Source organism: Eleutherodactylus coqui, chromosome 13 (genome assembly GCF_035609145.1).
Source record: "Eleutherodactylus coqui strain aEleCoq1 chromosome 13, aEleCoq1.hap1, whole genome shotgun sequence".
Lineage (NCBI taxonomy): Eukaryota > Metazoa > Chordata > Amphibia > Anura > Eleutherodactylidae > Eleutherodactylus > Eleutherodactylus coqui.
Window position 1 is genome coordinate 45340683 of NC_089849.1, and position 25581 is coordinate 45366263.

Below are 25581 nucleotides of genomic sequence, written 5' to 3' on the forward strand. Positions count from 1 at the left end.
CTGACTCCCTGCTCCGGCCAGCCCGGCGGCAGTGCCTCAAAATAGACGGCCGCTGCGCGCTATGACAACCGGTAGAGCCAGAACGGGGAAAGAGAGCCGAAAGCGCAGCCCAGCGCTGATTGGTGGAGAGGGCAGCCTGTCAGTGACGTCACCCTGGCATGTTGGCGCTGCAGCGCGTGATTTGCCGCCGTGCTGTTAGTGATGGTTAAGTGGTGTGGTTTCAGTCTTTCTTCCTATTGGATGCTTACCCTGTTGCTGTTTGCTGATTGGCTGCCTGCTTTGTGGCTCCGCCTATGACTTATGTACCTGCAGTGAACGGGGGATGTGATTGGTGGATGGCGGGGATGTCTGTTTTGCCGGGCGATGCGGAAGTGGTAGTTGGGCTGCGGGGTACACGGGCGGCGGAGACACGAGGAGGAAGAGCGCGGAGAGACTTTTCACCGTGTGTGTGAGAGAACCAGGTAGATGAGGGGCGGGAGGCGGGCAATGGCGCAGGGTATGGGGGCGGCGGCTGCAGTGTGCTGTGCGGTATGCTGCGGGGACGGGACAATGGCTTCTATTGTTCTCTTTTATCAGCTTTTGTTGTGTGGGGGGTGGAGAATCTATGCTGTGAGGTTAGTGATGACCCCGTGACCTCTAGTCACATAGGGACCCGTGGGGCGGCCGCAGCTGCTCCTCTGCCGGGTGGGATCAGCGTTCCTTTAGGGTATGGGCACGCAGAATGGGGGAGGGTATTCTGCGGCCCCAGCTCCGCTAGGTGTGAACGCGCCCTGAGAGACGGTTCCTGGGTGTCGGACAGCTAGATTACCTGTAAATACCTGCAAATATGGTAAAGCAATAAAAGCAGCGGGTCTCACCTGCCTGTACACCCCCCCCCCCCCCCATTATCCCCTTAAGGGGGATCCATTGCCGGTTCTCGCCCATCTGTTACCCTCACCCCCGGTTCTCGCCCATCTGTTACCCTCACCCCCGGTCCCCGGAGATCCAGTGCCGGTTCTCACCCATACTTACCCCTCCCGGGTGATCCAGCGCTGGTTCTCACCCATCTGTACCCACCCTTCCTCCCTGTCCCGAGTGATCCAGCGTTGGTTCTCACCCGTATTTACCCCTCCCTGGGGATCTAGCGCCGGTTCTCACCTATCTGTACCCCCCTCCCCTTCTTCCCAGTCCCGGGTGATCTAGCGCCGGTTCTCACCCATCTGTACCCCCCTCCCCTTCTTCCCAGTCCCGGGTGATCTAGCGCCGGTTCTCACCCATCTGTACCCCCCTCCCCTTCTTCCCAGTCCCGGGTGATCTAGCGCCGGTTCTCACCTATCTGTACCCCCCTCCCCTTCTTCCCAGTCCTGGGTGATCCAGCGCCGGTTCTCACCCATTTCCAGCATCCGTTTCCCTTGGCGATCCTGTGCTGTGTTTACAAACGGCTACCAACCGTGTTTACACCGCAGCCAACCAGAGGCCACGGCGGTCCCTTGCCTTCCTCCTGGCATCACAGCTGGGCGCCTACAGGGGTCAGCAGTAGGAGGTCCGCAGCAGCTGTAGGGAGCAGCTGGATCAGAAGCGCTGCTTTTATTGCTGTTACAGGTGCCTTAAAAAACAAAATAAAACCGTCTGCCCCCCCCAGATGAGCTGTAAGCGCCCCCCGATCCCTCCACATCCCAGAAGACCGTGCGGCTGCGGCCTCTTATTTCATCATCTCCAGAAGGAGAAGGGAAGAGGCAATTGTAGTGATACACATACCGCTACCCGGTGCGATCTATGGAACCTACCGCTACCCGGTGCGATCTATGGAACCTACCGCTACCCGGTGCGATCTATGGAACCTACCGCTACCCGGTGCGATCTATGGAACCTACCGCTACCCGGTGCGATCTATGGAACCTACCGCTGCCCGGTGCGATCTATGGAACCTACCGCTGCCCGGTGCGATCTATGGAACCTACCGCTGCCCGGTGCGATCTATGGAACCTACCGCTGCCCGGTGCGATCTATGGAACCTACCGCTGCACGGTGCGATCTATGGAACCTACCGCTGCACGGTGCGATCTATGGAACCTACCGCTGCACGGTGCGATCTATGGAACCTACCGCTGCACGGTGCGATCTATGGAACCTACCGCTGCACGGTGCGATCTATGGAACCTACCGCTGCACGGTGCGATCTATGGAACCTACCGCTGCACGGTGCGATCTATGGAACCTACCGCTGCACGGTGCGATCTATGGAACCTACCGCTGCACGGTGCGATCTATGAAACCTACAATCACTATATAATATAGTGATATATAGGTGCACAATGATATAGCTCTACATGAGATATATATATATATATATATATAAGTACCTAGTGATATAGTCCTAGATGATATATACACCTAGTGATATAGCGCTACATGATATACATAGGTACATAGTGGTGTGTGTGTGTATATATTAGTGCCACATCGTGATACCCCTGGTAATGTATTGTACTCTATGATACTGCATGATGATACCTGTAGTGCTACCCAGTGATATCTATAGCGATGTATAGTCTTTCATGATGATACTTGTAGTGCCACCTATATTACTATATGGCGCCTTGTAATGACTCCTATAGGGGTGTACGGCGCTATGTAATCTGCACATCCGGCATCAACCCATCCCGAACATCTTGCTGTTGTGTCTATTTACAAGGATAGAAGACGTCTTAAATTTAATCCGGATCCCAAGTATTCCCCTAAGATAGGAGCGGCATCTGTGGGGAAACCACTGCTCCCATCGTGCCCTGCCCCCTGCAGGATGCTGGCAGTACACGCAGGGGCGGTAGATGACAGCTGCTGCGGTTGTCTGGTCTCTGTTTACCCCGTATTATGGTTACGGTTGCACAGATCCGGGACTCTAGACTGCTGTGATGACAGAAGAGCTCCAGCAGGGTGTGATGAATGTAGGTCAGCGACTACCTGGGTGAAGGTTGCTTATGAAAACAGTTTACGTGACCTCGTTCCGGGAAGTGATGACGACACGCCTGGAGCTCTGTAGATTGTTTGTAGGCTGATTCTAACAAGTTTCTGTTCTGCTTTTCAGGAGAGAGCCGACTATACCCGGTGAACAGGAACTTGCGAGTGTTGGGGGTCCCTTCTTCCCTGGGGCTCCCAGACATGCTGTCTTTGAAGAAGTATCTGACGGAGGGTCTTATCCAATTCACCATTCTGTTGAGCCTGATGGGTGTACGTGTGGACCTGGACTCCTATCTGCCCTCTCACCTGCCCCCTCTGCATGAGATCATCCTGGGGCCCACCTCCGCATATACCCAGACACAGTTCCACAGCCTCCGGGGCACCACCGATGGCTACGGTGTGCACCCCAAAAGTGTGGACTTAGACCACTTCTTCACCTCCCGCAGACTATTGAGCCGCATGCGCGCCCTGGACAGGCTGCAAGTGCCCAGCACAGAACTTGATACCTGGCTAGTGCACAGAGAGGCGGACAGCTCTGTGTCCAGCGCTCAGACCGGCTCCAGTCTATCCCCAGAAGGCCCTCAGGACCTCCCGTCCTCAGACAGCAGCCTCAGAGACAATCGAGAGACCGAGCAAGGACGTGGCCCTGACGAGCTGGGGGCCAGCGCACCATCTGAAAGTTCAGAGCTAAACAAGGAGGTAAGAAAGAACATGAGCTTCAAACTAACTCCAAAACGTCCTCTCTTTGCGTATGCTGTACTCGCATGGTGTCCGCAATTGGAGATCTGGTTTAAAGGGGTTGTGCAGTTATCGCTGGAACCCCCAACTATCACTAGATCAGGGATTGCCCGCTTTGAATGCAGCAGTGGTTGCGCTTGTCAACTGTTTATGGCGGTCTCTGGCAGTCCCATAAACTTGAATGGAGCTGCAGCAGACATGGAGCAACATTGGGTCTCAAGAACGAGGGGATCCGGTGTCCTCCTCTGATTGTCGCTGTGTGGTTCGCAGTGACGTTGGTAAATGGAGCGCCGGCTAAGCATGAGCTGTTGGCGAGCCATTCATTTCAATGGGGTAATAGAAAAAACCAAGAGCTTGTCACTCGGGAATCTCGGCAGTCACATTGAAACTGAATGAAGCACATGCATGAGCAGCGCTCTAGTCAGTCTCCTCCTCAATGCAGGGGGTGCAGTAACCTCACAATGAGGAGGACGGGGTGTCATAGACCCCCCCCCCCCCCCCTATCTGAAATTAGCGGGGGTCTCAGCGTTGACTCGCACTGTATCAGTAAGTTATCTCCTGTCTTGTGGATGGGGAATAACTTGTAATCTTGGTACAAACTTTTTAACTGATGTGGAGGAAACAGCAACAACTTGTAAATGTTACTCCTTCAAGTCATTCTGCGGACGGACCAGCGACCGCCTTGTTCTGCATAAGTCTCTGTACAAGGTTTTCCCCGGATCTTGGTTTTCTGGACCCATATATATTGGGGGTGGGAGGTCACCGGCGTAATCTACAGTCGGCCCTTACTTTCAGGTGGTTGGTCGGGTTTTCTGGCCTGATGTGTGTAATATAAGTAAGTGGATGGATGGCACCGCTATACACGGTACAGTGCGGTCACATGTCTGGGCTTGTGTACGGATTTGTTTACGCTGGCCTGGATGCGGAGGGTGGGGGCTGTTGTTCTGCTGCTCTTTGACATGTGAGACCAGAGCAGTCTGCAATGCAGACAGGAATAGGGTCACCTTACATCTCTCCGGGGGCATGGGGTCTAACGTTAAACGCCTTATTGGTGCGCCTGTACTGTATGCGGTAAAGACGCATCGTGGGCACGGGACGCTTCCGGGGTGATTATGAGCCGCCATGCGTTGGTCCTGAATGTTTGGGGGGATTAGAGGTGAACTTGATCCGTGTGTCAGTAGTATTAGTTGCACAAGCCCTCACATGACTGATGGGGATTTACGCTGCCTATATTTTGTGTTATTTGTGCCCGTATTAAAACGTGTTGCTGATGATCTACCTCAGGGGGGGGTTTGCCTTTCCCCTGGATGCAATATGAGCTGAGCTGAACGGACGAGCGTCCTTTTTTTTTTTTTTTTTTTTTTCCAGCCCCATAAACCATGAAGAGCGACACATGATATTAAATTCGCGAAGCCCAAAGTTCTTGGGTAAAACTTTTTGTTAGGGTGAATCTTGGACAGCGAACGCATAGAGGCCATCTTGGTACCTCTGTCCAGGATTTCCAGCATTTGCCGCTAGTGCTCGCTCCGTGTAAGAGGACCCCAAATCGAGGTGTATTGAGGGGTCGCGTCTTCCCTTCAGCCCTCATCTTGACCACGTTTACTAATTGGCCTCCAAGATTAGACTTTGTTTTGCTCATAGGGGTTATCGCTACAACCCCCCCCCCCCCCCCCCCCCACAGAATAGGTAATGATTGATCACTGAGCGTCTCGTAATGCAGGTAATTCTAGGCAATTGTCGCCTGTCCGCTGGATCGGTGATAACTGCTAGTTGAGTGGCGGTCTGGCCACCGCCCCCCCAATGATTTACAGAATGGAGGGCCCATGTCCCCTATTTGTATTGAGTAGCGGCTGAGCACGCAGACTGTGTCTCCGTCAGTCCGTAGACTTGGCTCAATGCCAGCCCGTTCGTGATCCCACCCCTGTTCTGGCGGGGGTCCCCATGGTCAGACCCTTTCTGATCTATTGGTTGTCACCTATCCAGTTGATGGGGTGATAATTAGGCCAAGTGTCTACAAGCGATTTGTCATGGCGTGATCCGCGGCGATAAATCGCACGCATGACACGCTTTCCATAGGATGACCATGGAGAGCGCAGCCCAATGTACATGATAGGTTCATCGCGGAAAATCGCTGTGGCATTAATGCTTCCCCGCGGCGGAATATCTCTCACGTGGACGCTCAGCCTTACTTTGTAGCGATCCTTACTTTGTCGTTGGCGTTTTATATGTTCGCCCTTCTAATGAGTGTAGCCGAGCCGATTCCCTATCGGTATATTGAGTAATGGCAAGTAGATATAGAAAGGTAGATTTATTTAGGGCTCCTTCACACGCACATCTGCGCAATTGTGCACGCTTCAGCGCAACAGATCTGCACTATGAACGAGGCAGATTAGTGCGCATATCGGCGCATTTTACTGTACTTTTTGCTCACACAGGACATGTTCACGTGGACGCAGGACACAGTTTTTGGTGTAAATTAGGCGTAATTGTGTTGATCCCGGGTGGCCACACCGCTTTCTGACGAGTCGTTACCCTTCTTGGAGAAAGTGGTATAGCGCCCCTTGCCTGTCAAAAAGTCACACGTTTTTGCACAAGGCAGGCTTGCTCCAAATGTTTCAGTTTTTGTTTTTACGCCCCAAAGATATGGCATTCCCCCCCCCCCCCCTCCTCCTCCTTCCAGTCCACATGCAACGTTTTACTCCTTACATGATCGCTGCTGCGCGTCTCTTGCGGTTTTACCTCTGAGGTAGCTTTAATTTCTTGGTGTTTTCCGTGAACAGGTGGGCAGTATTTCTTGGCCGTCCGCTCCGGTGAGGAGGCCGGCAGCTGTTATTTGTGTCACCCGGGCAGCATGAGCAGAGGTGACAGGTGCCCGCGCCACGCTTGCACAATACGGATCGTCTTTGTTTTCCGGGAAGTCGGGACGGTGTTATAACCTGTTTACATGTCAGCTGGCAGTCATATGACCTGATGTGAATATCGACAGCACAGGATGGCATTACACCCCCTCCTGTGCCCGTCCCGTATGTGGAGGGGTAATCTGCCGGCTGCTTTGGTGGCCTTTTACATGTGACTGTTCTGGGCACGGGCCATTGTTTCCCAGCACATTGTGTTAGGTCGGCGCGCGGCCATGTGCAGCTGACACAAGGACGTGACCTGGTGACATCTAGGAGCGGCAGCAAACTGGACGGTGACCTTGAGAGCCTTCATAAACGGGGCAATGCAGTGACGTGCCAGGGAGGGTTTAGCTTCAATGCAGCGAGGTGTGTGTAAAATATATATTCTAATGGACTCTGAACTGGACTGATTAATATTGCATTGACTATAAGTGAAGCCATAAAGTGAAAGCGTTGTGCGGTATGTCACGGTGTCGCGCTGCGCGGTATGTCACGGTGTCGCGCTGCGCGGTATGTCACGGTGTCGCGCTGCGCGGTATGTCACGGTGTCGCGCTGCGCGGTATGTCACGGTGTCGCGCTGCGCGGTATGTCACGGTGTCGCGCTGCGCGGTATGTCACGGTGTCGCGCTGCGCGGTATGTCACGGTGTCGCGCTGCGCGGTATGTCACGGTGTCGCGCTGCGCGGTATGTCACGGTGTCGCGCTGCGCGGTATGTCACGGTGTCGCGCTGCGCGGTATGTCACGGTGTCGCGCTGCGCGGTATGTCACGGTGTCGCGCTGCGCGGTATGTCACGGTGTCGCGCTGCGCGGTATGTCACGGTGTCGCGCTGCGCGGTATGTCACGGTGTCGCGCTGCGCGGTATGTCACGGTGTTGCATTACATTGTTAGAGCTCGGTGTACGCAGCGTGCGCCTCTGTCTAGGCCCGTCCTTTGGACTCTGTTGCTAAAGAGATATTCTTTGATTTCTTTCTTCCTTTCCAGGAAATTGATCCCATAGATATCTTATGGCTTCAGGATATTGACCTTGGAGCTGGGCGGGAAGATTTTGAGAGCAGAGGACATCACAAGGACAATGAAGACATTTGGGAATCTTTGCATGATGACCCTGGAAGGGAATCTTTGCAGTCCAGGGTGCAAGTGGATGGAGAAACTGGGGAAAATGTGCCGCAAGAGGTGGGCTTTCATCATATAATATGGACTTATTACATTTCTTCTGCCTACAGCAATCAATCACTTATACAGTGTGATACGGGGGGAACTGGGCATAGGTCATCAATAGTTGACCCACCACTTGGAATCCTAGGCGATCAGCTGATTGCCCGGCCCACTCCCATTGAGCTAAAGCCTCCTAATACACTTGCATTTCCTGCTCTGACACCAGGGTTGGACACGGATGTGTAATAGGAGGTGGTACTCTCATTAGGTTATCAATATCCGATTGCTGCGGGGTACTCTGCCATTCAACTTTGTTGCTTGTGTGGCATTCAGGCAAGTGCTGTGGCCTTTTTGACCTGTGATATTGTGTCCTTTTGGACACCTGGCCTATATACAGCTCCCACCCAAGTGAATGGGATTGAGCTGCAGTACCAACCACAGCCACTACACAGTATACGGCGCTGTGCCTTGTAATGCTGTAAAGAGGCTGCAAAAAAGCTGCTGAACAGGGTTGCTAGGAGTCGCCCTCCCTACCCTTCTGATATTGATTGACTTTATCCTAAGAATAGGTCATCAGTATTTCAGTCCCGGAAAACTACATTAACCCCTCACAATAATTCGTTGTGGTATTGACAGACTTTGTTTTTTCTACAGGGTCAGACCGCTATGTCTTTGGCAGACTGCCTGAGTCTTCTGGATGACACTTTCCAATTTGCTGGTTCTTCTGAGGTAATTTGGCGCCCTCCGACCTGCTCTGTTTTGTTCCTTTCTAACCACTTGAGCAATGCAGTCTGATTTGTGCTTTGTACAGTTTCCAGCCCCCGAGTCCCAGAGTATCCTGGACACGGAACCAGGCCCAGTAGCTTTAGATCAGACAGATGGACTCCTGTCCCCTTTTCTACCAGACATGGCGTCACCTCTTGATCTGGAGGAGCAGTGGCAGGACCTGATGTCTATCATGGATATGCAGGTATTAGCCGTGAGCCAAATAACTGTATTATTGACATGTTTTTCAGACTTATGGTTGAATGCACACGGGAGGATTTGAATTGTGGAATCCGGAGCGGGCGACCAACTCCAGATTCCGCAGTAATAATCCGCCATAGCATGCAATGCAAGAGTGATTCTTCATGCACACGAGCGGAAACCAATTGTAGTCATTGCTCGCTGGTGAAAAATTGCAGCAATGCTCCATTTTCCTGCGGATTCTGCATGGACAGCTTCCATTGAAGTCAATGGAAGCTGTCCGACCTGCGGCCCGTCCACGGGTAAAGCAGGAGTTTAAAAAAAAGAAATCTGTACTGTGTATGTCCAATGGCGAGCCGTGCGGACCAGCCCCTAGTCTCAGTCAATGCTGCAGTACGGATGTAGCAGATGCGAACTTGACATTTAATGTGTTATGACTTAACTACAATGTTGTCAACTGTAGTTATCACGAGGTGTCGGTCATGTTTACAATTGCTGCATCTGTGTATGATATATATATATATAATTTTCCCATTCCCATAGTGCCTGTGGTTCCATATCGCAGACCTGTAGGTGCCATATTGGAAGCAATACAGTACGTTAAGGCAAAACTCCCTGCATAATACAGCGTGTGATAGTGCAGGCCACAATTGTATTATCAGATTCCTTATGAATCTAAAATAAAAATCCGAGGTAGTCTGGGCAGAGGTCTGCTCCGGGCCCCATGTGACACAGCATGCATGAGCCTATATGATCCGAAAAGCAGAGGATGCTCTTTTTTTTTTTTTATTTTTTTATTTTTTTCAAAATCCGAGGGGGAGGCAGAAAATCCAGCGTTCCACATCTCTGTGCATTTGACATGGAAGTAAAGACAACTTTTTATAGTGTTGTTAAAGGGGTTGTACCAGAATTACAAGTTTTTTTCTCATCCACACTGGTCCTGAGAACGGGGGTTTCATGTCCGTCCCCATCCCCCCTTGTCGTTGCTTCTGGGATGCTTCTCCCACCCGCAGTGACTTAGGCCTCATGTCCACGGGAAAATCAGGCCCGCTAAGGATTCTCCATGGAGAATCTGCAGTGGGTCCCTCCTGCCCCGCAGACATGAGCGCTGAAAATAAAATATACTCACCTGCTGCGGGCCGTGCGTGTCTGCCCTTCTCCCCGGCCGGATCTTCTTTCTTCGGCCCGGCGGATGTGCTCGGCACGCCGGCTGCGTGCCGGGCACATCCGCCGGGCCGAAGCAAGAAGATCCGGCCGGGGAGAAGGGAAGACACGCATGGCCTGCAGCAGGTGAGTATATTCTGATTTTAGGTCTCCCGCGGATCCGGACGGCTTCCATAGAAGCCTGCGAGAGACCTGCACCTAAATGGAGCATGGTCCGGATTTTTTCCTGCACGCAGATCCGCGTCTGCAGGGGAAAAAGGACATCCGCAGGTATTTAACTACTTACGGGTGTCTAATGCATCCCTATCGGGCGCAGATCCGCGTGCAGGAAAAACGCTGCGGATTTTAAATCCCAATTTGTAAGTGGACATGAGGCCTTAACATTGAATAAAGTGCGCATGCATGGTCAGCGCTCCATTAATTTCAATAGGGGGGGGTTGGAAATACCCAAGCTCTTGACGCTCAGCCGTCTCCGGTAGTCCCTTTGCAAATAAATGGAACGCCAGCGCTCCGTTTCTCCTCCTCCTCACTGTTGGGGGTGCAGTAGGCCCGCAATGAGGAGGACGGCACATAGGGGATAACTTGTAATTCTGGTACAGCCCTTTAATGGTATGTTGTAATCATAGTCGTCCTCATTCTACATTGTTCTTTTCTTTTAGCCAATGGATACAAATAGTTCAGCTGATGATCCCTTATATCTGAGCCTTGACCCACCACTCCAGCCAAACGGGACCCTGGATGCCCCATCACTTCAAGGCTGCGCGCAGAACCTGTCTCTCTTTACTCCTTCCTTGGAAGCTTTTCCGATCTCCGAGTCGCCGCTGCCTCAGCTCTCCTCCCACAACTCCAGCGATCTAAATTCCACTTTTGGATTCACCAATCTGACGGGGCTTCTGTTCTCCTCATCACTAAATAGCACATCCAACGAAACGTCAAGCGGTTCCCTACAGGACCCCCTTGGTGGCATCTTGGGAGATGCTTTATTTGATGAGATCAGCCTGATGGATCTGGCACTTGAGGAGGGTTTTAGCCAGATGCAAACTTCTCAGCTTCAAGAAGAGTTGGATTCAGATTCTGGTTTGTCTCTCGATTCACATCGTAGTCCAGCATCACCTAGTGGCTCTGAAACCTCTTCTTCTTCATGCTCGTCATCCTCCTCCTCCTCGTTCTCTGAGGAAGGAGCAGTGGGATACAGCTCCGACTCCGAATTGGTGGAAGCAGACGACGTAGAGGAAGCCGGTGGTTACCAACCAGAATACAGCAAGTTCTGCCGAATGAGCTCCCAGGACCCTAGCCGATTCAATCGCTTGCCTTTCCTTGAACACGTTGGGCATAATCATACCTACAACATGGTTCCCGAAGAACCAGAGGAGCCCGAGTCGCCTTTAGCCGGGAGGGGAAGCCGAAGACAATCCACATTCATAGACAGACAGGCGGGGCGAGACGAGCAAAGAGCCAGAGCGATGAAGATCCCTTTCAGCAACGAGAAAATTATTAATCTACCCGTTGAGGAGTTTAACGAGCTTCTTACCAAATACCAGCTCAGCGAGGCGCAGCTGTGCTTGGTACGCGATATCCGCAGACGAGGAAAGAACAAGATGGCTGCTCAGAACTGCCGCAAGAGGAAATTGGACACGATTTTGAACCTGGAGCAGGAGGTGAAACGCTTAAACAGAGAACGCAGTTCTCAGCTGCGCGAAAAAGGAGAAAACTTGAGATCCCTCCAGAGAATGAAGCAAGAAGTGGAGAACCTGTATCAGGAAGTGTTCAGCCAGCTAAGAGACCAAGAAGGCCGACCGTACTCTGCTCAGCACTACGCCCTGCACTACACCAGCAACGGGAACGTGGTGCTCATGCCACGCAACGCTGAGGGCCAACAACAGCGCCGGCCAGAGAGAAAGGACCGGAGGAAGTGACGGATCTGTATTTGAGATGAGGAATGTTACAGGACAGGGGGTGTGGGCTGTGCTTTCATTCAGGCCTCCGTATCAAACCTTTCACACAAGACTGACCCCAGTGAGTGAGGAGGTAGATTTCTACACCTACTGAGGGCCAGGGACTGTGTCCTGTCTGTTTCGGGGCCCCGTTGGTCCAGGAATGAGGAGGAGGCCAGCCAGGCCTGAGGGGGCAGAAGCATGCCCTGATATCGTATACCTAAGAAGCTGACAAAGGCAGGGTGAAAGACCATTTTTTGTTTAATTCTTGATCTTGTACCATGTCTAAAACGTAGGCAAATGTGTGAGAGAAACCTTGCATGAGGGTGCGCCGTGCCGGAGAGCGGTCCTTGCGGGCACACATCTGGCACGCACTGTTTAAAGGATTTGGAATAAGTGGTCCGATTTGATAAAGGAAGTCTGAGCCTCATAAAATATTGCCCCAGTCTTTGCTGAGCGATTACTTTTTTTTCTCCCCCCTGCTGGTTTTATGGGGCTCAGTTAGTTACTCCTGGTAAGTTCTAACAATGTTTTTTTTTCAGCAGGTTGAGGGCATTTTCTTTTGTTTTTAGTTTTAATTTATTGGTTTAGATTTTGCAAAGTGAAAGAATTCTATCGCCCCTAACTGTACCAGACAGGGCATGACCCAATCACTCCTAGTCTACTTAGCAGTGCTAGCGCCAACCAGAGGATCCTGTACAGTGGGCAGGGTGTGTACTATGGATTCCAATGCTAATTAGCAGGATTGTTATTTATTTATTTTTTTTAAATTGAGGGATTCTACATGAACCCTTCGCTCCGTTCTATTAAATCCACGTGCTGAGTTAGGTTTAGAGTTTGCCGAGTGTGATAACTATGCACGTTCCATAATACATCATACTGGAACTAGTACAACTATGTATTGAGAGCTTTTTTTTTTTTTCTTTTTTTCTTTTTTCTTTTTTTTTTTTTTTTTTTTAATTTGAAATAAACTGATTTTGTGATATTCTCTAAAGTCAATTTATTGGGAGTTCCTTGTTTGTTTCCAAAATGGAAGAAAAAGGTTGCGCTAAAATGCTTCAGATAAAGTGATGACTGTTCACTGAACTATAGTGCTACTTTACAAGTAACATACTGGAAGCCCAGTGTAGCAGGTTCCTGCAGCTCACAAAGCAGTTGCCTCTCTGGCTGTTAAAGGCGTGTAGAAGAATAGGAAAGTATTGCTATTTTCTATTAGAAATACAAAGCCGTCTACTATTTTTTTTTTTGTGTGTTCCTTAGTAATAGAGATGAGCGAGCATACTCGCTAAGGACAATTACTCGATTGAGCATTGCCCTTAGCGAGTACCTGCCCGCTCGGAAGAAAAGATTCGGCGGAGGGCGGGGAGCAGCAGGAGAGAGCGGGGAGGAACAAAGGGGAGATCTCTCTCTCCCTCTCCCACCCGCTCTCTGCCGCAACTCACCTCTCGCCCACGCCGGCAGCCGAACCTTTTCTTCCGAGCGGGCAGGTACTCACTAAGGACAATGCTCAATCGAGTAATTGTGCTTAGCAAGTATGCTCGCTCATCTCTTGTTATTTGAGTCGAGCTTTTCGTAAAATTCGAGAGCTCTACTCGAGTAACGAACCCCATTGACTACAATGGGAGACTCAAGCATTTTTGTATGTGGGCCACCGGGTGCCGAGCCTTTTTTTCCCCTTTGGTTCGTGTTCTCTGTCTGTCTCTCTTCTGCGTCGTGGAGGGGCCAAAACAGGCATGTCACAGCGGGGAGGAGCCAAAAACTGGGGCGGGGTCGAACACAGCATGATGCTCGCTCGAGTAACGAGCACCATCTAGTATGCTAATACTCGAACGAGCATCAAGCTCGGCAGAGTATTTTCGCTCAACTCTAGACCTTAAATACAACACATGGTTCTTGCAGGCCGTCCGATGTGCATGCATGGTTTCCCATTTAAATCAGTGGGAAACCCTTCTGATCGCTCCCGCTCAAGCTTCACGTGTGACAGTCAACAGAATTTCACAGAAGGAATTTTGGCTTGAACTCGCCTCCTGTCCGCAGCTAAAACGCAGGATGACAAGAGCAATATGTGGCTGAGTTTCTTGTCCCGATCTCACGCTTTCCTGAAGCTACCTACACACAGATGAGCGCAATATTGGACTATGAAACTCATCCCGATTATTGCGCTTGTAAACATGTGAGGTATCTGCAAATGCGAGTCGGCTTTCAGGCAAAAACGCCTTGCGTCGGTGAAGCTCTTGCGCGATAATGGTTCACATTGATTTCAGTGGGAAACCTACATCGCATTTGCATGCAGGACATTAAAACTCCCATTGAAACCAATGCGTGATACGGCCTGAGGAACGTGAAAAGATAGGACGTGCAGCAGGGTTGTTTTTCACGCACCGCTATATATATATACACACACTTTCATTGAGCCACCTGGGACTGGTGCAGGACTGAAGTGAGGGGAGCCACTCCATCAGCAATGCATCCGAAAATAACAAGTCAGCACTGCCAACAAATAAATCTGAAGGTGTAAATGAGCCATGGCTGCCACAAATACAGTAACAAACACTGCTCAGCGCTCGGACACACTGAGGATCTGAGTACAATGGCACAACTGCTTATACTGACCACATAAAAATGCAAGGTTCTTGGCACAAACAAATTTTGATCAAAACACGTGGGCCCATCTGCCACATCGGCTTTCACTGAGGCCTTTAGCCCGTAGAAAGGTGTATTTTAGAGTTGGGTACCCATCCAATACGGTTTGCTTGGATATAGCAGATAACTTCACATGCGTTAATCAAAATATCCGCTAAGAGCCTTGTATTTTTATGTGGTTCGCAGAAACAGTTATGAAATTTTATTCAGATATGAAGGGTTTAGGACTGCTGCGGCCCGTGTTGCAGCCGCGGCTTATGGGTGTAGGACTGCTGCGGCCCGTGTTGCGGCCGCGGCTTATGGGTGTAGGACTGCTGCGGCCCGTGTTGCGGCCGCGGCTTATGGGTGTAGGACTGCTGCGGCCCGTGTTGCGGCCGCGGCTTATGGGTGTAGGACTGCTGCGGCCCGTGTTGCGGCCGCGGCTTATGGGTGTAGGACTGCTGCGGCCCGTGTTGCGGCCGCGGCTTATGGGTGTAGGACTGCTGCGGCCCGTGTTGCGGCCGCGGCTTATGGGTGTAGGACTGCTGCGGCCCGTGTTGCGGCCGCGGCTTATGGGTGTAGGACTGCTGCGGCCCGTGTTGCGGCCGCGGCTTATGGGTGTAGGACTGCTGCGGCCCGTGTTGCGGCCGCGGCTTATGGGTGTAGGACTGCTGCGGCCCGTGTTGCGGCCGCGGCTTATGGGTGTAAGACTGCTGCGGCCGCGGCTTATGGGTGTAGGACTGCTGCGGCCCGTGTTGCGGCCGCGGCTTATGGGTGTAGGACTGCTGAGGCCCGTGTTGCGGCCGCGGCTTATGGGTGTAGGACTGCTGAGGCCCGTGTTGCGGCCGCGGCTCATGGGTGTAGGACTGCTGCGGCCCGTGTTGCGGCCGCGGCTCATGGGTGTAGGACTGCTGCGGCCCGTGTTGCGGCCGCGGCTCATGGGTGTAGGACTGCTGCGGCCCGTGTTGCGGCCGCGGCTCATGGGTGTAGGACTGCTGCGGCCCGTGTTGCGGCCGCGGCTCATGGGTGTAGGACTGCTGCGGCCCGTGTTGCGGCCGCGGCTCATGGGTGTAGGACTGCTGCGGCCCGTGTTGCGGCCGCGGCTCATGGGTGTAGGACTGCTGCGGCCCGTGTTGCGGCCGCGGCTCATGGGTGTAGGACTGCTGCGGCCCGTGTTGCGGCCGCGGCTCATGGGTGTAGGACTGCTGCGGCCCGTGTTGCAGCCGCGGCTTATGGGTGTGGGACTGCTGCGGCCCGTGTTGCAGCCGCGGCTCTGTTGTATCTTCTCATTTTATTTGTTGGAAGATATTTCTAGGGACAAATTGTGAAACGGCGATCAAAGAGCTTTCCATCTCACATAATCTTCCTTATGGTTTCTGTTTCCAAGCACTTTTCTGTAAAGAGGACAGAACCAGCATGGCTTCCTAAAATGTATTGTTAGGCCGGCCTGAGTTCTGAGATTTTTATTGTGTTTTTTTGTTTTTTTTTTGCTACTGCTGCATATATCTGAATGGGGCTTGTAAAATATCATGCGTATGCTGCCCATTCAGACGGAAAAAAACCATTTCTTGGCATTTTAACATATTCTGATCTAAGGCTTTATTCACAAAGCGGAAATTGCTGTGGACTTGTTGCAGATTCTGTGCCTCATTCATTTGAAGGGGGGTCGCCGTAGATTTCAATTCGGTGGGGTGGGGGAGTGATGTGACTTTTTGATGGGGATATCCCTTATGTAGATGAGCCTCATTGAATGGTGGTTAAAGAGTACCGGCACTTTCACGCGCTCCTGCTCAATTGGCCGCTTTTGTCTCCCATGCCAGGGAGGCCACGAAAATGGCGGACAGAGCTCGGCAGTGCATGTATTCTAAGCCTTGCATTCCTGCCACGGATTATAGGGCGGGTCTGTATCAGATTTTACCCACGTAAGCGTGTCCTAACATAGCTGATCTTTCTGCTCTCACGGGTGAGCGCCACCTAGAGGTGGCTGGCTGTTTACTGCTCTTCTCCCTAGCAGCTATCTAGTGTATGGCCAGCTATCTTATTTGCACTAGATTGTGTAATTCTACGACCTTTTGCAGTGATTGTGGGCTGCAGCGCTGGCATCATGTACAAGATAAGACAACCGCTGGCATCATGTACAAGATAAAACGTTCAATGACTAACGGGTAAAGCTGTGTTGATACAACGGGGTTCTGTACCGCTTCCCCGTGACAGGGGCTCTTATAAAGTAAAGTACTCGTTTAGAGGAATTGGGTCAAAATGAGCGATGCCAATAGAAACTGATCGCACAAGCTGCTGTGATGGCGGAGCAGGTGCCAGGGCTTCCCCGTACAGCTGGTACCGGAAACTGCTCTAACTGCGTGGCTTGTATGTTAGTCATACTGCTAACTGAGAGCTGCAGTCATGCAAATACGCAGTTTCAGCCAATCTTTAAAAAAAAAAAAAAAAATTGAAATACATTCCAAGACCTTGAAACTTGAGCTTCACACTACTAATATAATCATTTTACAAGCCGCTTGGTGTAGTCCATGCGTAAGCATTAAGGCCACAGGGAGGAGGCCTGAACCATTTGCTTAGGGCTTAGTCACACGGGCGTTTATTGCCGCGATTTGCGCATGCGTCCGGCGATTTTTTAAAACCATTGCTTTGCAATGGTATCGGACACATGAGCGCTTTTTATGCGCTCGTCCGATAAATTAGAGAACAGAAATCGCAGATCGCACCTATCTGCGATCTGCGATTCCTGTTCTCTTCTCTATATGCGCTCAATGGGGCCGGCGGCAGCAGCGCCGACCCCAATGAGAACATATAGAAGATAAATCATTCTTCTCTGCCACAGCTGTTCCAGCTGTGGCAGAGAAGAACGATGTTTGCCCATTGAATTCAATGGAGCGGCAATACAGCCGCTCCATTGAAAGCAATGGGCTGCCGGCGTGCGCGGGGTTAATTGTCGGGAAGGGGTTAAATATATAACCCCTTTCCTGCAATGCATCCTGAAAAGTGAAAAAATAAAAAAAATGTATGTACTTACCTGCTCCCTGCAGCTGGAGATCCCGGCGGCCGGCCTGCAGTGGGTGTGAAGGGAGTGTGACTCAGGCTTGCCCCTGATTGGCTCAGCGCTGAGCCAATCAGAGGCTGATCTCAGTCACACCCATTCATGAATTCATGAATGGGTGTGACTGAGACTTGCTTCTGATTGGCTCAGCGCTGAGCCAATCAGGGGCAAGCATGAGTCACACTCCCTTCACACCCACTGCAGGCCGGCCGCCGGGATCTCCAGCTGCAGGGAGCAGGTAAGGACATACATTTTTTTTATTTTTTCACTTTTCAGGATGCATTGCAGGAAAGGGGTTATATATTTAACCCCTTCCCGACAATTCATCCCACACTCGCCCGCAGCGCTTGCATTCAATGGAGCCGCTGTATTGCCGTCTCCATTGAATGCAATGCGCTGGACAGCTCCGGCCCGTTTCTAATGAAACGCGGCTAGGAGCAGATTTTCGGCCGATTTTTGGGCCGATTTTTCGGCGCCGGTCACGCGATTTGCGCATGCGCATCCGTCATGCGATGCGCAAATCGCGTGAAAAAACGCCCGTGTGACTAAGGCCTTAGTGTATATTAAAGGGATCAACTGACACCCATGGGATATTTTTCTGGGCGATATAGTTAACTTACCAATGACATTCTATGTTCACTACTGCCTTGTGATCACGTGATCCGAAGAGTGCGCAAGACATTTCTCCTGCCAATCAGGTGGCTTGCTCTTCTGCTTACCTTGCCCCCTTAGTTGAGACATGACAGCACCTAGCATATATACACATACGGCTCGCTTCTTTCTACAGCTGATGTATATACTGTATAACAAATACAGGTAGGGGGGAAATTTATTAACCCTTTCCAATCCAATTAGTATCCTGGTTTTCCTAGGGGGCTTATTTTTTTTCTGCTGTTATACAACGGCGCTATATGCTGGCTAAAGCCAGTACTGCATGAGGTGACACCTTGGATAGGCTCCGACAGCAGAGAGGCTGGCAATATACAGTAAGAGAACCCCGACGGACGTCTTCCAACATCGGAGCTGTACAGCCTTAAATCATAATGTCTTCAGAGGTCAGACAGTGGGTTGGAAAGGGTTAAGACTGGCATTTCACACTCTGGTTATCTTATCTCTCCCTGGCGCACGGTGTGACTTATACTGAAGTGCATGCTTCTTCATATATGACCTTGGATACATTTCTGGTAAAACCTATGCCAGCGTCTGGCATAAATTGTACATAAATATGTTGGTCTGGTGTGGGCATGCCTCCTTTTCTAGTGAGTGGCAGACAGTGGCCCAAAGTCGTAAACCTTTTTTTTTTCCCCCCACTGTCTACAGTCCCTGTACACACTGGGACTTTAACATTAATCTGTCATTTCAGTGACTGTCCAGGATCAGCTGCTGTGTGTATAATGAGGAATAGTAGTATTTCTGGGTACTAAACCCCATCTACAAGTCAAATATCACCAGGATTTCCGCTGTAGGCTCTATATCAAATAGTTTTTCCTGAGCGCCTGTAGAATGGCTGCTATGACTCTGTCTCGCTTTACCATGCCTTCAAACAGCAACATGGAAGACATTATACAGCAGCACTAAACACTGTAGATCCAGGAGATAAAACACTAAGGCCGCTTTCACACGGGTGATAAAATCACGCAATTTTCTCGCACTGTGACAGTGCTACAAATTGCATGTATGTGAAGCCCGTGCTTTCCCATGGGTTCTCTCACATTAGCGATGTTTTGTAGGCTGCTACATTGCGAGAAAAAAAAAAAATCACCATACAGCCGCAATTTGCTATGTTTTGTAGCCCATGTTTCCCTATGGAGCTTTCCTTTGTATTGCATCGCATCACATGAAAACGCTGTTCCTACTGCAAAGTTGCTACTGCAACTTTTACAGTAGGAGGTCCTACAGTTTGAGTCCTAAAATAATCCCTACCTACATTACCCAACAGGTGCTGTCTGCTCCTCCACAGCTCAAGCACACTTGGTTCTAGTCTTCAGCCATTGCTTCCTGGTCAGGGGTTTCAAAAACTCAGCTAATCACTGCAGCACTCAAGAACCAATCAGAGCCAGCGCTTCCTGGAGGCGGGGTTTTTGAAACCCCAAACCAGGAAGCGCTGGCTGAAGACTGCAGCTAAGTGTGCTGGAGCTGCAGAGGAGAAGTGCGACAGAGCAGACAGCGCCTGTTGGTGATGTATTGTTTTTTTATGCAGCTAGGGGTTATTTTTGGGGTAGGGCTTATATTTCAAAATGCCATTTTTAGTGACTACTGACTGCAGTCTTAGAATTATTCACCCCCTTCATGACAAGCCTGCGCAGTAGAGCCCCTCTTGCAGAGCATCACTGAGCCACCACCATGCTTCACTGTAGCATATGCTTCATTTTTCTTCCTCCATCCACCTCTGATCCAAAGGCCTGAAGACTCCCAGAGTCATTGCTCCACAGAACAGGCTCTCCAAACTTCAGTGCCTTATTTATATGGTTTTGAGCACATTATATCTGACTGTTCTTGTGTGTTTGGGTCAGTAGAGGTGGATGTCTGGGAGTTTGGCCATGGGTTGTTAGTAAAGTATAATAACCAGCTCACCTCCCCCATAGACACAATTACAATAAGAGCATGAGATTCTAGCATCCCAATTAGTACAAAATATTGCAGGTTTTAGGCACGGCTTACGTGTCGGGCGGCTATAGTGCTTTCAGTCACAGCATGCAGAAGGGGGGGAAGGCAGTACCATTTGTCAGGCAAAGCATCGATTCCTCTGCTATCATTCCTGGAATCAAATGAGGAAAAAAAAAGGGTTTTTCAATTTTTGTCAGAGGAGAACAGATTAATCGCTGGAGGTCCTGGTAGTGTTTGGGAAGTTTTTTCAGCCAATGAAATTTTTCGAGCCAACAGCATGCTGGCAGCACTGATTGATTCCAGCAGTACTCACTCCTATGTAACAGTGCAGGAGTGAGCATCACTGGGACGAGCTCGTGGCCATCGTTTGGTTTACAGCTCGTCCTGTGTAAATGGACCTCAACGCTAACCTCAAGTGCGATATCGGGCCCTGAATTACAGCCCGATTTCACGCTCCCCATCACAGGAATTCCCTGCGGATGCAAGCGGTTTTATGTCAAAAGCGCCTCACATCACTTTATGGAAGTCATGATCCTCCGGCGCAACTGTCAGCAGGGGCGGAGGATCAGAGTATCTCCCATTGTTTTTAATGGGAGCTCTTGCATCGGGTGCACCTAGCATGTGGTGCAGTGCTGCTGCCGGCCCCATTGAATACAATGGGCACTGCAATGCAATAGCACACACCACGGTGCAATGCAGGAAAACATCGCTCATGCGTAGGACCCCATTCAATAGAATGGGGCTTATATTTGTGCATCTGTCAATGCACTAATCTCGCACGATTTTCTTGCCTGTAGAGGAAAATAAGTTTTAACCCTGGAATTCTGATTCTTGCAGATTTAAAAAAAAAAAAAGCAAAAAGTCTAATATCCTGAAAAAAATCTGACATTTTTAGGGAAGATTTCTAACCACAAATCTGTGGTTTTCGTAAGAGATTATCTAAAACAGGCCAAAAAACCCCACTTGTTCCAAAGATTCTTTTGTTCATTTAAACAGTATCGCATTTCTACAACTTCACTCCTTAGAGTGCATCTTATCAAAAGCCATAAGCTGGACAGACTCCATAGAGGCATCTGCCAAAAAATCTGAAGCTGCTTTAAGCATAGTGAGAGACCATTTCCTCCCTAGCAGCTAGGAATCTTCATTTTTGAAGAAAAAAAAAAAAAGTTCCTTAGTAGAGATGAGCGAGCACCAAAATGCTCGAGTGCTCGTTACTCGAGTCGAACTTTCAGTGATGCTCGAGAGTTCGTTTCGAGTAACGAACCCCATTGAAGTCAATGGGTGACTCGAGCATTTTTGTATATGACTGGTGCTCCGCTAAGGTTTTTATTTGTGAAAATATTAGCAAATTACCAAAGTCATGTAAAAAACACAGAAATGGATAGGGCAGGCGAGGAGCAACATGCAGGGCTGCATTTCGGGCTCCGAGGTCTCACTATTAAGCCACAATAGTGGCAAGAGTGAGAACCCCCCCACTGTCAGCATAAAGATCGTTCTCCTCTGCCACAGCTGTAACAGAGAAGAACGATGTTAGCCCATTGAATTCAATGAAGGCGGCAATACGGCCGGCTCCATTGAAAGCAATGAGCTGCCGGCGAGCGCGGGATGAATTTTCAGGAAGGGCTTAAAAATATAAGCTCTTACCTGAAAAAGAAACATTTTAGTGTAAAAAAGAATAAAAATGCAGGCACTCTCTTCAATGGAGCAGCTGCTGCTGCCGGCGACTCCATTGAAGACAATGGTCCGCTGGCACACCCGAATTCTTTTTCAGGGAAGGGCTTTACATATAAGCCATTCCCTGGAAATGAATTAAAAGTGATTTAAAAAACAAAAAAAATAGATACTCACCTCCCTTCAGCTGCCGGGGCACAGCCGCGTCTTCTCCTGCTGCCCCCTGCACTGTGGTGCTGAACTGCTGTCATTCAGCTGAGAGCTGCGCTGAATTCATGAATGAGTGTGAGTGAGATCTGCTTCTGATTAGTCAGGCTGTGACCAATCAGAGGCAGCTCATTCAGCAGGCGGGGATTTGAAATCCCCGGCTGCTGAATACTACAGAGAGCAGGTCAGGAGAACTGCCAGCTGAACTCCGTCTGCCGGGACATTTTTTTTTTACACATTTCTGGATGAATTGCAGGGAAGGGCTTATATATTTAAGCCCTTCCCGAAAATTCATTGTGCGATCGCCGGCAGCCCATTGCTTTCAATGGGCTAACATCGTTCTGCCGGGACAAGGTGAGTATATATTTTTTTTTACTTTTTACTAGAGATGAGCGAGCGTACTCGGATAAGCACTACTCGCTCGAGTAATTGGCTTTATCCGAGTACCGCTGTGCTCGGGTCTAAAGATTCGGGTGCCGGCACGGAGCGGGGAGCTGCAGGGGAGAGCGGGGAGGAATGGAGGTAAGATCTTTCTCTCCTTCTCTCCCGCCCGCTCTCCCCTGCTCCCCGCTGCGACTCACCTGTCAGCCGCAGTGGCACCCGAATCTTTAGACCCGAGCACAGCGATACTCGGATAAAGCCAATTACTCGAGCGAGTAGTGCTTATCCGAGTACGCTTGCTCATCTCTACTTTTTACACATTTTAGGATGATTTTCAGGTAAGGGCTTATATTTTTAAGCCCTTCCCGAAAATTCATCCCCCGCTAGCCGGCAGCCCATTGCTTTCAATGGAGCTGGCTGTATTGCCGGCTCCATTGAATTCAATGGTCAGTACTTGTTTAATCGAGACGGGCACCGCGTGGTGCTCGTCTCGAGTAACTCGAGCACCCTAATACTCGAACGAGCATCAAGCTCGGACGAGTATGCTCGCTCATCTCTATTCCTTAGCATTGCAGAATCCGCGCAGACAAGCCACAATTCAAGCCGCCCGTAGAAATGCATGGGCGTCCGCCGCTTAATTAAAGCATGCAGATTTGTTTTGCGAGCCTATTTAGTATTGGCCTATTACATTTCCTCTGCCTACAGCAATCAATTATACAGTGCAATACGGGGGAACTAAGCATTATAAAGGGATTTTCTGAGCAAAATCTATTGATGAATTATCCTTAGCATAGGTCATCAATAGCTGACCGCTGGAGACCCGCCACTTGGGATCCTAGGCGATCAGCTGATTCCCGGCCTGCTGTTAATGCAGCGGATCTGGACATTGTCATCGGGGGTTCAAGCTTCAGAGCATGGGAGTTCTGCAGAAACTGTTTGGGTAAGAATACAAGGAGAGAACAACAGAAAGGACACCATTGTAGGCATTTACTATAGGCTGCCTGGATAAGCAGAAGATATTGATGAACTCTGTCTACATCAGATGGCCAAGCTCTCTAAAAAGCACAACATAGTGATCATGGGAGATTTTAACTATCCAGACATTTGTTGGGAATCTCTCTTTTAGGTAGAAGTAATGGATCCAACAAATTCTTATCTGCTTCTTGCTGACAACTTTATCTTCGAAAAGGTCGGAGAGAAAACAAGGCGATCTGCTATCTTGGACCTAAATCTTACCAACAGGGAGGAAATGGTTGAGGAAGTAAGGGTGGATGGGTCCTTAGGAGGCAGTGATCATACTATCCTTGAATTTTGGATAACAAAGGGACAGACACCTGAGAAAACTCAGACCTCAAGTTTGGATTTCAGAAAGGCAGCTTTCGATGAACTCAAAGAGGATAGGAAGAATCCAATGGCTGGATGTTCTTAAGGACGGAAAGGTCCAAGAAGGTTTGGAAATATTGTGAAGAGATTCTCAAAGCACAATCTTTAATCCCTAAAAGAAGGAATGATGGGAAGCATTTAAAGAGACCAGGATGGATGAACACAGAACTTGCACAGATGTTAAATAGGAAGAAAAACATGTTTAGTAAATGGAAAGAGGGGGAAATATCTAAAAAAGAATATAATGCGGTCTGCAGAAACTGTAGGGCAAGTGTCAGAAAAGCCAATAATGAATTGAGGCTTGCAACAGAGACCAAAAGCAATAAAAAGGGATTTGGAAGGGGGGGGGGGGGGCGGGGATGTCAAAAGCAGAAGAAAAGATGCTATAGGATGCTTACAAGATGAAAATGGTGAATTGGTTAAGAATGATGTTGAGAAAGCTGAACTTTTAAATTCCTATTTTGTATCAGTTTTTTTCTCAGAAAGTAGATGTAACATCAACTAATCTTCCCTGTGCTATTAGGGGGAATAAAAGAATGCAGGCTATCTGTAAGCAGAGAGATAGTGAGGGAACACTTAGCTAACTTAATTGAATTTAAGTCCCAAGGTCCAGATGAATTACATCCTAGGATACTAAAGGAAGCAGTGGAGGTAATTGCTGAACCACTCACCATAATCTTTTAAAATTCCTGGAGAACAGGAGAAGTCCCAGCAGATTGGAAAAGGGTAAATGTTGTCCCAGTCTTCAAAAAAGGGAAGATGGTGGACCCAGGAAACTACAGGCCTGTGAGCCTTACTTCTATACTGGGAAAGATCTTTGAACAAATTATTAAACAGCATGTATGCAAGTACTTGGATAAAAATGGAGTAATTAACCACAGCCAGCATGGGTTTGTAACAAGTCAGGCCAGACAAATCTAATTTCCTTCTATGACAGAATCACTGACTGGGTTGATCAAGGAAATGCGGTGGATATACAGGTTGTCCCCAACTTGCGAACGTTCGATTTACGAACTTTGCAAGATGCAAACAATCTATCCTTCACAGTATGATGTAATGCTATGGCATTACATCATACTGTGCAGGCACCCGACAAACTTCTATCAAGCCTGATAGAAGCCTGTCCAGTCAGATCGCAGGACACTGTGCGGTTGCTAGGCAGCCTGGGGCCTTCTGAAAGGCCCTGGGGCTGCCTATGTAGAGCGCCTATCAAGCCATGTGCTTCATAGGCACTCTGCATAGGCAGCCCTGAGGCCTTTCAGGAGGCCCCTGGCTGCCTAGCAACTGTACAGCGTCCCATAATCTTATCGCAGGACACTGTACAGGCCCCCTGAATGTTGGGTGCCGGATTTTCGACGAGCCACGCTGCTCGTCGGAACTGTTAACACTTTAATGTTATCTGTATATCTTGACTTTAGTAAAGCATTTGACAAAGTATCTCATACCATACCTATTGAAAAAAATGACCAAATATAGGATTGACAAGGCAACGGTTAGGTGGATTCACAACTGGCTGAGGGATCGTACTTAAAGAGTGGTCATAAATGGCTGCACATCCAAGTGGAAGAATGTATCAAGTGGGGTACCACAAGGCTCTGTCCTAGGCCCAGTGGTGTTTAACATTTTTATAGATGATCTGGAGGAGAGAATTGAAGGGAAACTGATCAAATTTGCTGGCAACACAAAACTAGGGAGAGTATTCAAAAAGATCTAGGAAAGCTTAAACAGTGGGCGGCGACTAACAATGGTCTGAGCAAGAAAAAAGGAAAAAAAGCACAAAGAATGGGAGGAATTAGGCTAAGCAGCAGCACATGTGAAAAAGACTTATACTATTAGGTATACTAATAGATCGCAGGCTGAAC

General features: G+C 49.6%; 1 protein-coding gene across 1 annotated transcript; it reads left to right on the forward strand.

Moving 5' to 3' along the window:
* The first annotated feature begins 304 nt into the window (after window positions 1-304).
* NFE2L1 (NFE2 like bZIP transcription factor 1) lies at window positions 305-12698 on the forward strand. Its single transcript, XM_066588172.1, has 6 exons — window positions 305-461; window positions 3065-3636; window positions 7556-7747; window positions 8384-8458; window positions 8541-8699; window positions 10519-12698. The coding sequence occupies exons 2-6, from the start codon at window positions 3139-3141 to the stop codon at window positions 11773-11775; spliced, it is 2181 nt and encodes a 726-aa protein (XP_066444269.1). The 5' UTR covers window positions 305-461; window positions 3065-3138; the 3' UTR covers window positions 11776-12698.
* Window positions 12699-25581: the final 12883 nt, after the last annotated feature.

Excerpts from the sequence above, each read along its gene's own strand:
- NFE2L1 (XM_066588172.1), top strand. The coding sequence starts at position 3,139 with ATGCTGTCTTTGAAGAAGTATCTGACGGAGGGTCTTATCCAATTCACC. Across the intron at positions 8,459-8,540 it reads AATTTGCTGGTTCTTCTGAG|TTTCCAGCCCCCGAGTCCCA; the intron begins GTAATTTGGCGC and ends TGCTTTGTACAG. Across the intron at positions 8,700-10,518 it reads TGTCTATCATGGATATGCAG|CCAATGGATACAAATAGTTC; the intron begins GTATTAGCCGTG and ends CTTTTCTTTTAG.